Source organism: Oncorhynchus nerka, linkage group LG26 (genome assembly GCF_034236695.1).
Source record: "Oncorhynchus nerka isolate Pitt River linkage group LG26, Oner_Uvic_2.0, whole genome shotgun sequence".
In the NCBI taxonomy this organism is placed as follows: domain Eukaryota; kingdom Metazoa; phylum Chordata; class Actinopteri; order Salmoniformes; family Salmonidae; genus Oncorhynchus; species Oncorhynchus nerka.
The window spans coordinates 44,554,111-44,567,261 of record NC_088421.1 but is presented as its reverse complement, the minus strand read 5'-3'; the positions used below and the strand labels follow the sequence as shown (position 1 = coordinate 44,567,261).

The following is a 13,151-nucleotide window of genomic DNA, read 5'->3' as shown; positions in this document are numbered from 1 at the left end:
TTACCTGTCTGTTGAGCCTGACAGAGAGGATGTTGTTACTGTAGTTACCTGTCTGTTGAGCCTGACAGAGAGGATGTTGTTACTGTAGCTGTAGTTGCAGATCTCCGTTCCCTTCTTGAAGTGGTAGACGTTCATCCGTCTGGGGATGGAGAGACTGACCACCACCACCAGACTGCTGGAGAACAACCGCTCCACGATGTACACGTCTGGGGTCTCTGATTGGGAAGAGCAGGGGAACACAGGGGTAAGCATGGTATGGGCATGAGTGTCCTGGGGGGCTGAGGTATTCTGGTATTAGTGTCCTAGGGGCTGAGGTAGCCTGGTATTAGTGTCCTGGGGGGCTAAGGTAACCTGGTATTCGTGTCCTGGGGTGGGGGCTGAGGTAGCCTGGTATTAGTGTTCTGGGGGGTTGCGGCAGCCTGGTATTAGTGTCCTGGGGGGCTGAGGTAGCCTGGTATTAGTGTCCTGGGGGGCTGAGGTAGCCTGGTATTAGTGTCCTGGGGGGCTGAGGTAGCCTGGTATTAGTGTCCTGGGGGGCTGAGGTAGCCTGGTATTAGTGTCCTGGGGGGCTGAGGTAGCCTGGTATTAGTGTCCTGGGGGGCTGAGGTAGCCTGGTATTAGTGTCCTGGGGGGCTGAGGTAGCCTGGTATTAGTGTCCTGGGGGGCTGAGTGTCCTGGGGGGCTGAGCCTGGTATTAGTGTCCTGGGGGGCTGAGGTAGCCTGGTATTAGTGTCCTGGGGGGGCTGAGGTAGCCTGGTATTAGTGTCCTGGGGGGGCTGAGGTAGCCTGGTATTAGTGTCCTGGGGGGGCTGAGGTAGCCTGGTATTAGTGTCCTGGGGGGGCTGAGGTAGCCTGGTATTAGTGTCCTGGGGGGGCTGAGGTAGCCTGGTATTAGTGTCCTGACATGGTTGGTTTCTATCTCCACACCACTGTGTCTGCCAGTAATAATGAACTGAACAGTAAATCACCAGAGACTGCTGGCTAGTGAAGTTATCCATCTACTATTGCCTGTCAACCATTTATCAGTCTACACACAGTGTCTGCAACCCAAATTACACCCTATTGCCTATTTACTTTTGACTGGGAGCCACAGGGCTCTATGTATTTGGAACACAGCCAGTGATTCACTACAAGGAAGTAGACTAACAGAGAATTACCCATCATTGGAAGAGGACTGCCAAGTAATTTCCCTGTAACTGACACTAATGTCCAGAGAGAGGCTGGACAACACGACTAGAATGAGATCCTCTGTATGGACTGAACAATTCTACAGCTTGGCAGAGCAGAGGCCTGTATGAGTCAGAGGCCCGTATGAGTCAGAGGCCTGTATGAGTCAGAGTCCTGTATGAGTCAGAGGCCTGTATGAGTCAGAGGCCTGTATGAGTCAGAGTCCTGTATGAGTCAGAGGCCTGTATGAGTCAGAGGCCTGTATGAGTCAGAGGCCTGTATGAGTCAGAGTCCTGTGAGTCAGAGGCCTGTATGAGTCAGAGGCCTGTATGAGTCAGAGGCCTGTATGAGTCAGAGTCCTGTATGAGTCAGAGGCCTGTATGAGTCAGAGTCCTGTATGAGTCAGAGGCCTGTATGAGTCAGAGTCCTGTATGAGTCAGAGTCCTGTGAGTCAGAGTCCTGTGAGTCAGAGTCCTGTATGAGTCAGAGTCCTGTATGAGTCAGAGGCCTGTATGAGTCAGAGGCCTGTATGAGTCAGAGTCCTGTATGAGTCAGAGTCCTGTGAGTCAGAGTCCTGTATGAGTCAGAGGCCTGTATGAGTCAGAGTCCTGTATGAGTCAGAGGCCTGTATGAGTCAGAGTCCTGTATGAGTCAGAGGCCTGTATGAGTCAGAGTCCTGTATGAGTCAGAGGCCTGTATGAGTCAGAGTCCTGTATGAGTCAGAGTCCTGTATGAGTCAGAGGCCTGTATGAGTCAGAGGCCTGTATGAGTCAGAGTCCTGTGAGTCAGAGTCCTGTATGAGTCAGAGTCCTGTATGAGTCAGAGGCCTGTATGAGTCAGAGTCCTGTATGAGTCAGAGGCCTGTATGAGTCAGAGTCCTGTATGAGTCAGAGGCCTGTATGAGTCAGAGGCCTGTATGAGTCAGAGTCCTGTATGAGTCAGAGGCCTGTATGAGTCAGAGTCCTGTATGAGTCAGAGTCCTGTATGAGTCAGAGGCCTGTATGAGTCAGAGTCCTGTGAGTCAGAGTCCTGTATGAGTCAGAGTCCTGTATGAGTCAGAGTCCTGTGAGTCAGAGTCCTGTATGAGTCAGAGTCCTGTATGAGTCAGAGGCCTGTATGAGTCAGAGTCCTGTATGAGTCAGAGTCCTGTGAGTCAGAGTCCTGTATGAGTCAGAGTCCTGTATGAGTCAGAGTCCTGTATGAGTCAGAGTCCCGTATGAGTCAGAGGCCCGTATGTGTCAGAGTCTTGTATGAGTCAGAGGCCTGTATGAGTCAGAGGCCTGTATGAGTCAGAGTCTTGAAGGGAGATAATATCACATCCCAATATAAAGCTCTGGTATAGGAGTCATAGAGTACAAGCTGCCTATCAGAGAGAGGCAGAGGAGAACAGGCAGCCTATCAGAGAGGGATGGGGTCTAGGGGAAGAGGTTTGTTTGGGATGGGGTCTAGGGGAAGAGGGGAACAGGCAGCCTATCAGAGAGAGGCAGAGGTGTTGGAACTAAGTCTATTCTAGGGGAAGGGTTATGGGGTTTGTTTGGGACTGGTTCTAGACGAAGGGGTTTGTTTGGGACGGGGTCTAGGGGAAGGGGTTTGTTTGGGATGGGGTCTAGGGGAAGGGTCTAGGGGAAGGGTCTAGGGGTGTGTTTGGATAAACCATTCTGGATTGAGTAAACCATTGAGGAACTTCCCCAAACTTCATTGACTGAAAACTATCTAAGGGAAGGGTCTAGGAGTGTCTAGAAGTGTGTGGGGTCTAGGGGAAGGGTCTAGGGGTTTGTTTGGGACAGGATCTAGGGGAAGAGGTTTGTTTGGGATGGGGTCTAGGGGTGTGTTTGGAACAGGGTCTAAGGGAAGGGTCTAGGGGTTTGTTTGGGACAGGGTCTAGGGGAAGGGTCTAAGGGAAGGGTCTAGGAGTGTGTTTGGGACAGGGCTATACTAACCGCTCTCGTAGATGCAGTCCAGTTTGTCCACTGAGGTCACAGAGAACAGCTTATAGCCTGTCTTGGTTCCCACTGCCAATGACCTGGGAACACAACAACACATACAGAGGTTGATAAACACATATAGAATATTACAAGTCAAAGTGACTAATGTGTTACTAGTTTCTTCATGCACACCAGAGTATTTAGGAATACAGAGTGCACACACACACACACACACACACACACACACACACACACACAGAGGTAGATCATTTAAAAAACACATTGAATATGTTAGGATAAAAACAAGTCAATGATGTGTGACTCATCTCATGCACACCAGACTTTGCTCTCAATGGTTTTATAGACACTGTTTATTTGGGGATTCCAGAACGAGAAACAGTTACTTTGTTTTTCAAGTTTGCTGCAAGGACTTTTGATAAAAGGGACAAAAACATGGAATTGGAAAGTTGCAAGTGTGACTCTTTCCTCGTGTAAATGCTGTGTTCTCCATCCATTCTGGACAGGAGGGAACTTCCCCCAAACTTCATGACTGAACTATCATTTTCAGTTCAACATGATATTGCCTATGGAGTGCTGATGTGATTGAACTTGCTCAGTTATCATTTTGCATAGCCAGTCCAAATACAAAGAGAGTAAACCATTGAGTAAACCATTGAGTATTGAGTAAACCATTGAGTATTGAGTAAACCATTGAGTTCAACTGGTAAAAACAGAAAGGAGGCTAGTGTGCAAATCTTGACTGAGATGCACTAGATTCATTTTGGTTAAGTAAGGGAGGACAGTCATCTAGTAGGGAGGACAGCCATCTAGTAGGGAGGACAGTCATCTAGTAGGGAGGACAGTATCTAGTAGGGAGGACAGTCATCTAGCAGGGAGGACAGTCATCTAGCAGAGAGGACAGTCATCTAGCAGGGAGGACAGTCATCTAGCAGGGAGGACAGTCATCTAGTAGGGAGGACAGTCATCTAGCAGGGAGGACAGTCATCTAGCAGGGAGGACAGCCATCTAGTAGGGAGGACAGTCATCTAGTAGGGAGGACAGTCATCTAGCAGGGAGGACAGTCATCTAGCAGAGAGGACAGTCATCTAGTAGGGAGGACAGTCATCTAGTAGGGAGGACAGTCATCTAGTAGGGAGGACAGTCATCTAGCAGGGAGGACAGTCATCTAGTAGGGAGGACAGTCATCTAGCAGGAAGGACAGTCATCTAGTAGGGAGGACAGTATCTAGTAGGAAGGACAGTATCTAGCAGGGAGGACAGTCATCTAGCAGGAAGGACAGTCATCTAGTAGGGAGGACAGTCATCTAGTAGGGAGGACAGTATCTAGTAGGGAGGACAGTCATCTAGTAGGGAGGACAGTCATCTAGCAGGGAGGACAGTCATCTAGCAGGGAGGACAGTCATCTAGTAGGGAGGACAGTCATCTAGCAGGGAGGATAGTCATCTAGCAGGGAGGACAGTCATCTAGTAGGGAGGACAGTATCTAGTAGGGAGGACAGTCATCTAGTAGGGAGGACAGTCATCTAGTAGGGAGGACAGTCATCTAGCAGGGAGGACAGTCATCTAGTAGGGAGGACAGTCATCTAGCAGGGAGGACAGTCATCTAGCAGGGAGGACAGTCATCTAGTAGGGAGGACAGTCATCTAGTAGGGAGGACAGTATCTAGTAGGGAGGACAGTCATCTAGTAGGGAGGACAGTCATCTAGCAGGGAGGACAGTCATCTAGTAGGGAGGACAGTCATCTAGCAGGGAGGATCTAGTCAGGACAGTCTCTAGTAGGGAGGACAGTATCTAGTAGGGAGGACAGTCATCTAGTAGGGAGGACAGTCATCTAGCAGGGAGGACAGTCATCTAGTAGGGAGGACAGTCATCTAGTAGGGAGGACAGTCATCTAGTAGGGAGGACAGTCATCTAGCAGGGAGGACAGTCATCTAGCAGGGAGGACAGTCATCTAGTAGGGAGGACAGTCATCTAGTAGGGAGGACAGTCATCTAGTAGGGAGGACAGTATCTAGTAGGGAGGACAGTCATCTAGCAGGGAGGACAGTCATCTAGCAGGGAGGACAGTATCTAGTAGGGAGGACAGTATCTAGTAGGGAGGACAGTCATCTAGCAGGGAGGACAGTCATCTAGTAGGGAGGACAGTCATCTAGCAGGGAGGACAGTCATCTAGCAGGGAGGACAGTCATCTAGTAGGGAGGACAGTCATCTAGTAGGGAGGACAGTCATCTAGTAGGGAGGACAGTCATCTAGTAGGGAGGACAGTCATCTAGCAGGGAGGACAGTCATCTAGTAGGGAGGACAGTCATCTAGCAGGGAGGACAGTCATCTAGTAGGGAGGACAGTCATCTAGTAGGGAGGACAGTATCTAGTAGGGAGGACAGTCATCTAGCAGGGAGGACAGTATCTAGTAGGGAGGACAGTCATCTAGCAGGGAGGACAGTCATCTAGTAGGGAGGACAGTCATCTAGTAGGGAGGACAGTCATCAAGCAGGGAGGACAGTCATCTAGTAGGGAGGACAGTATCTAGCAGGGAGGACAGTCATCTAGCAGGGAGGACAGTCATCTAGTAGTGAGGACAGTCATCTAGTAGGGAGGACAGTCATCTAGTAGGGAGGACAGTCATCTAGCAGGGAGGACAGTCATCTAGCTAGGGTGTGTTTAGGGGCACGTCCCAATTGGCACCCTAAATAGTGCACTACTTTTTGACCAGGGCCCATAGGTTAGTGCACTATATAGGGAATAGGGTGCCATTGGAGTGTTTATAAAGTTCACTGAGTTGTTCCATTGGACAGTTTCTAAAAGCCACTACTCTGTTCCCCTGGATGGGGCTGTCTGCTGCACATGTCTGGTCCTGCTCTGGAAACGGGAACAAACCTGCAATCATCATCACTGAAAGAAAGAAAAGAGTGTTTGCCATTTTTCTTTTGACACAAACACAAACAGATTCCACAGTAAGCTCTCAGTCTCCACGGTTACGCATTGTTCCTGACTTTGTTTCAAATGGATATTTGGTCATCTTTTTTTCCAGAACTTTCTTTGTTTTTTTTTGCTCGTTTTGAATGCTGTTTTTACTGTGAGATCTCTGGTGGATCAGATCCCCACTGTAGGCTATGTATTACGTAGGCCTATGGGGTTTAAAAATGATCAGATCAGATCCCCACTGTAGGCTATGTATTACGTAGAAAATGATCAGATCAGATCCCCACTGTAGGCTATGTATTACGTAGGCCTATGGGGTTTTGATCAGATCAGATCCCCACTGTAGGCTATGTATTACGTAGGCCTATGGGGTTTAAAAATGATCAGATCAGATCCCCACTGTAGGCTATGTATTACGTAGGCCTATGGGGTTTAAAAATGATCAGATCAGATCCCCACTGTAGGCTATGTATTACGTAGGCCTATGGGGTTTAAAAATGATCAGATCAGATCCCCACTGTAGGCCTATGGGGTTAAAAAATGATCAGATCAGATCCCCACTGTAGGCTATGTATTACGTAGGCCTTGGGGTTAAAAATGATCAGATCAGATCCCCACTGTAGGCTATGTATTACGTAGGCCTATGGGGTTAAAAAATGATCAGATCAGATCCCCACTGTAGGCTATGATCCCTATGGGGTTAAAAAATGATCAGATCAGATCCCCACTGTAGGCTATGTATTACGTAGGCCTATGGGGTTAAAAATGATCAGATCAGATCCCCACTGTATTACGGGCCTATGGGGTTAAAAATGATTGTATTACGTAGGCCTATGGGGTTTAAAAATGATCAGATCAGATCCCCACTGTAGGCTATGTATTACGTAGGCCTATGGGGTTTAAAAATGATCAGATCAGATCCCCACTGTAGGCTATGTATTACGTAGGCCTATGGGGTTAAAAAATGATCAGATCAGATCCCCACTGTAGGCTGGGGTTTTAAAAATGATCAGATCAGATCCCCACTGTAGGCTATGTATTACGTAGGCCTATGGGGTTAAAAAATGATCAGATCAGATCCCCACTGTAGGCTATGTATTACGTAGGCCTATGGGGTTAAAAAATGATCAGATCAGATCCCCACTGTAGGCTATGGGGTTAAAAAATGATCAGGCCTATGGGGTTAAAAAATGATCAGATCAGATCCCCACTGTAGGCTATGTATTACGTAGGCCTATGGGGTTAAAAAATGATCAGATCAGATCCCCACTGTAGGCTATGTATTACGTAGGCCTATGGGGTTAAAAATGATCAGATCAGATCCCCACTGTAGGCTATGTATTACGTAGGCCTATGGGGTTAAAAATGATCAGATCAGATCCCCACTGTAGGCTATGTATTACGGGCCTTTAAAAAATGATCAGATCAGATCCCCACTGTAGGCTATGTATTACGTAGGCCTATGGGGTTAAAAAATGATCAGATCAGATCCCCACTGTAGGCTGATTACGTAGGCCTATGGGGTTAAAAATGATCAGATCAGATCCCCACTGTAGGCTATGTATTAGGCCTAGGCCTCCCCACTGGGCTATGTATTACGTTTAAAAATGATCAGATCAGATCCCCACTGTAGGCTATGTATTACGTAGGCCTATGGGGTTTAAAAAATGATCAGATCAGATCCCCACTGTAGGCTATGTATTACGTAGGCCTATGGGGTTTAAAAAATGATCAGATCAGATCTCCACTGTAGGCTATGTATTACGTAGGCCTATGGGGTTTAAAAAATGATCAGATCAGATCTCCACTGTAGGCTATGTATTACGTAGGCCTATGGGGTTTAAAAATGCCCTCCTTTGGCCGAAGTAGCAAAATGCATTGGGAATGTGTCGTTTGGAGAGCGGTCGAACATTGGGAATGTGTCGTTTGGAGAGCGGTCGAACATTGGAAATGTGTCGTTTGGAGAGCGGTCGAACATTGGGAATGTGTCGTTTGGAGAGCGGTTGAACATTGGAAATGTGTCGTTTGGAGAGCGGTCGAACATTGGGAATGTGTCGTTTGGAGAGCGGTCGAACATTGGGAATGTGTCGTTTGGAGAGCAGTCGAACATTGGGAATGTGTCGTTTGGAGAGCGGTTGAACATTGGGAATGTGTCGTTTGGAGAGCGGTCGAACATTGGAAAGACGTCGCAGAGACATCAAACTTTAAGTTTTTATTTTCTCACAAATCAACACCATATTATATTGCCCATCGCAACTTGAAAGAAAACGTAGCCTAATGTTGCACCGGAAAAAAGAAATGAACTGTGTGTTGTTGAAGTAATTGTATGTTCAGATCCAAACCCCAACACCACAGGACAACAGGTCTACTCTGTTCAGATCCAAACCCCAACACCACAGGACAACAGGTCTACTCTGTTCAGATCCAAACCCCAACACCACAGGACAACAGGTCTACTCTGTTCAGATCCAAACCCCAACACCACAGGACAACAGGTCTACTCTGTTCAGATCCAAACCCCAACACCACAGGACAACAGGTCTACTCTGTTCAGATCCAAACCCCAACACCACAGGACAACAGGTCTACTCTGTTCAGATCCAAACCCCAACACCACAGGACAACAGGTCTACTCTGTTCTATGTTCAGATCCAAACCCCAACACCACAGGACAACAGGTCTACTCTGTTCAGATCCAAACCCCAACACCACAGGACAACAGGTCTACTCTGTTCAGATCCAAACCCCAACACCACAGGACAACAGGTCTACTCTGTTCAGATCCAAACCCCAACACCACAGGACAACAGGTCTACTCTGTTCAGATCCAAACCCCAACACCACAGGACAACAGGTCTACTCTGTTCAGATCCAAACCCCAACACCACAGGACAACAGGTCTACTCTGTTGTATGTTCAGATCCAAACCCCAACACCACAGGACAACAGGTCTACTCTGTTCAGATCCAAACCCCAACACCACAGGACAACAGGTCTACTCTGTTCAGATCCAAACCCCAACACCACAGGACAACAGGTCTACTCTGTTCTGCATTCCTTTATGAAGTAAACACTCTCCTGCTCAAGGTTTTTTACCAGTTACCTAACTAAGACAGAATCTATGGACAGGTGTGTGTGTGTGTGTGTGTGTGTGTGTGTGTGTGTGTGTGTGTGTGTGTGTGTGTGTGTGTGTGTGTGTGTTACCTAGTACCGAGCCTACGACAGAAGCTATGGACAGGTTGTGAAAATTTTCTCCACAGTGCCAGTCAGCCTCATATCAGGTGAGCAGGCGATCTGAGAGTTATTCACTGCCCCAGATATACTGTCACTATTCCCTACATACAGTAGGGCTCTATAGACCCTGGTCAAAACTACTAATACTGTCCCTATTCCCTACATACAGTAGGGCTCTATAGGCCCTGGTCAAAACTACTAATACTGTCCCTATTCCCTACATACAGTAGGGCTCTATAGGCCCTGGTCAAAACTACTAATACTATCCCTATTCCCTACATACAGTAGAGCTCTATAGGCCCTGGTCCAAACTACTAATACTGTCCCTATTCCCTACATACAGTAAGGGTTCTATAGGCCCTGGTCAAAACTACTAATACTGTCCCTATTCCCTACATACAGTAGAGCTCTATAGGCCCTAGTCCAAACTACTAATACTGTCCCTATTCCCTACATACAGTAAGGGTTCTATAGGCCCTGGTCAAAACTACTAATACTATCCCTATTCCCTACATACAGTAGAGCTCTATAGGCCCTGGTCCAAACTAGTAATACTGTCCCTATTCCCTACATACAGTAAGGGTTCTATATGTCCTGGTCAAAACTACTAATACTGTCCCTATTCCCTACATACAGTAGAGCTCTATAGGCCCTGGTCCAAACTACTAATACTGTCCCTATTCCCTACATACAGTAAGGGTTCTATAGGCCCTGGTCAAAACTACTAATACTATCCCTATTCCCTACATACAGTAGAGCTCTATAGACCCTGGTCAAAACTAGTAATACTGTCCCTATTCCCTACATACAGTAGGGCTCTATATGTCCTGGTCAAAACTACTAATACTGTCCCTATTCCCTACATACAGTAGGGCTCTATAGGCCCTGGTCAAAACTACTAATACTGTCCCTATTCCCTACATACAGTAGGGCTCTATAGGCCCTGGCCACAACTAGTGCAGAGAACAGGATGCCATTTGGGATATATGTCTGTTCATGAAAAGTAGTTGATCGTGGCGATTCAAGCATTCTCAGTCAGTGCTTACATTAGTCAAAGGAACTCTCTCTCTCTGTCTAATGGAGTCATTAAGAAAGGGATCAATAGATTTCTAGAGGCATCAGTGTGTATAACAGGAGTGCTTTAGAAGCCCCATCGTTCTGCCTCCAGAACGGTTCCATCCACTGTTGTCAACCGTCGCTTTTAAATTTTTTTTTAATAAATCCTGTGGTTTCAGGTTTAAGCATAATTAGTGTGTTTTGTTCAGAGGACTGTGAACTGCCCTCTCTGATCATCACATGCGAATTCTGTAGCCGCTATGTAGAATTCTATAACATCTATGGGCTATTTAATTAGGATTTTTAGGACCTCACAATGAAAGGGAAATATTTTTTAGATTGAATCACCATGATATCATACTGAAAGGTGTATTTATCCATAACTTATTTTACAGGAAATGACAAGGACATTTGCTGAGAGAGCATTCTGTTGTAGGCAACCAACCCAACAGTCAGCGGGTTCGGAGGCGCTTACGTGGAGTCTTGGTTGAAAGAGGCGCAGCCAAGCCCCGTCAGCTCCGTCCCCGGCCCGGCTCCCGGTTCACCCGGTCCGCAAGGACCGTCTGCTCCCTCTCCCGTCTCCATCCCGATTCCCAGCGACCTCTTTCCCTCCCTCCGCCCTGGATCGGAGGCCTGGGATCGGCTTTGCCTCTTGGCACGATAGCGTCGGATTGAGGATCCAGCTGAGAAGAAATCTCGATCGCCTTTTTAACAATAAACCGATCTAATCATAGGCCTGAGTGTTTTGAACTCCTTATATCCGGTGTTTTTAGAATCCAAATCTGAGTTCCATAAATGTTCTTATTTAGTACAGAAGAGATCAGACACTCTAGAGAAAGAAGAAGGGAAAAAACCGAAGCAAAACAAGAACAGCTGACAGCTTGTTGCGTCACTCGGATTTCCCGTCCCAGTTGGCTGAAAGCGAAATTCAATGTTGTCGTCGGCTCGATTCTGATTGGTCAGGTGCATAGAGAATGATATAGAGGCCTGTAGTGGCCACAAATATATTTTAGCATGGGCAGCGCCAGAGGAACGAAAATAAGCCCAACTTTGAAAAAAACGACTTCATATTGGAGTTGTGCCTGTTTTCCAGAGATAGATAGAAGACAGATAGAGGACTCATCGTGGATATAACCCGTTTTAGCATGGACATTGCCATTGAGGGCTTCCACCACTTAAAGTAGTCAACTGGGTGGGGAGCAATCAGCCAATGAAGAAAAGTGTAAATGACTACATTAAAATGGAGATAGCCTCAATGGTGCTGCCCATGCTGTCACAGATCCTATAATCAAATCACATTTTATTTGTCACATATTTGGTAAACAGCAGGTGTAACAGTGAAATGCTTCCTTATGGGCCTTTCCAAACTATGTAGAGAGAAAAATAATAGAAAATAATGACATGAGGAATAAATATACAACGAGTAACGATAACTTGGTTTATATACACGGATTACCAGTACCTAGTCAATGATAACTTGGTTATATACACGGATTACCAGTACCTAGTCAATGATAACTTGGTTATATACACAGGGTACCAGTACCTAGTCAATGATAACTTGGTTATATACACAGGGTACCAGTACTGAGTCAATGATAACTTGGTTATATACACAGGGTACCAGTACTGGGTCAATGATAACTTGGTTATATACACAGAGTACCAGTACCCAGTCAATGATAACTTGGTTATATACACAGAGTACCAGTACCTAGTCAATGATAACTTGGTTATATACACGGGGTACCAGTACCTAGTCAATGATAACTTGGTTATATACACGGGGTACCAGTACCTAGTCAATGATAACTTGGTTATATATACACGGGGTACCAGTACCCAGTCAATGATAACTTGGTTATATATACATGGGGTACCAGTACCCAGTCAATGATAACTTGGTTATATATACACGGATTACCAGTACTGAGTCAATGATAACTTGGTTATATACACAGAGTACCAGTACTGGGTCAATGATAACTTGGTTATATACACAGAGTACCAGTACCCAGTCAATGATAACTTGGTTATATACACAGAGTACCAGTACCTAGTCAATGATAACTTGGTTATATACACGGGGTACCAGTACCTAGTCAATGATAACTTGGTTATATATACACGGGGTACCAGTACCCAGTCAATGATAACTTGGTTATATATACATGGGGTACCAGTACCCAGTCAATGATAACTTGGTTATATATACACAGATTACCAGTACTGAGTCAATGATAACTTGGTTATATACACAGAGTACCAGTACTGGGTCAATGATAACTTGGTTATATACACGGGGTACCAGTACCCAGTCAATGATAACTTGGTTATATACACGGGGTACCAGTACCCAGTCAATGATAACTTGGTTATATACACGGATTACCAGTACTGAGTCAATGATAACTTGGTTATATACACAGGGTACCAGTACCTAGTCAATGATAACTATATATACACGGGGTACCAGTACCCAGTCAATGATAACTTGGTTATATACACGGGATACCAGTACTGAGTCAATGATAACTATATATACACGAGGTACCAGTACCCAGTCAATGATAACTTGGTTATATACACGAGGTACCAGTACTGAGTCAATGATAACTTGGTTATATACACAGATTACCAGTACTGAGTCAAGGATAACTATATATACACAGGGTACCAGTACCTAGTCAATGATAACTATATATACATGAGGTACCAGTACCTAGTCAATGATAACTATATATACACAGGGTACCAGTACTGAGTCAATGATAACTTGGTTATATACACGGGGTACCAGTACTGAGTCAATGATAACTTGGTTATATA

At 46.0% G+C, this 13,151-nt stretch overlaps 1 protein-coding gene across 1 annotated transcript in view; it reads right to left on the bottom strand.

Moving 5' to 3' along the window:
• Positions 1 to 11,211, bottom strand: part of wipi1 (WD repeat domain, phosphoinositide interacting 1) — a 41,309-nt gene extending 30,098 nt beyond the window's left edge. Inside the window, exons 1-3 of the mRNA XM_065010825.1 lie at positions 10,798 to 11,211; positions 3,108 to 3,190; positions 49 to 215 (exon numbers count right to left, since the gene is read on the bottom strand). Coding sequence (XP_064866897.1) covers positions 49 to 215; positions 3,108 to 3,190; positions 10,798 to 10,907 — 360 coding nt within the window. The 5' untranslated portion in view covers positions 10,908 to 11,211. The remainder of the gene's footprint in view (positions 1 to 48; positions 216 to 3,107; positions 3,191 to 10,797) is intronic.
• Between the last annotated feature and the right edge of the window lie 1,940 nt (positions 11,212 to 13,151).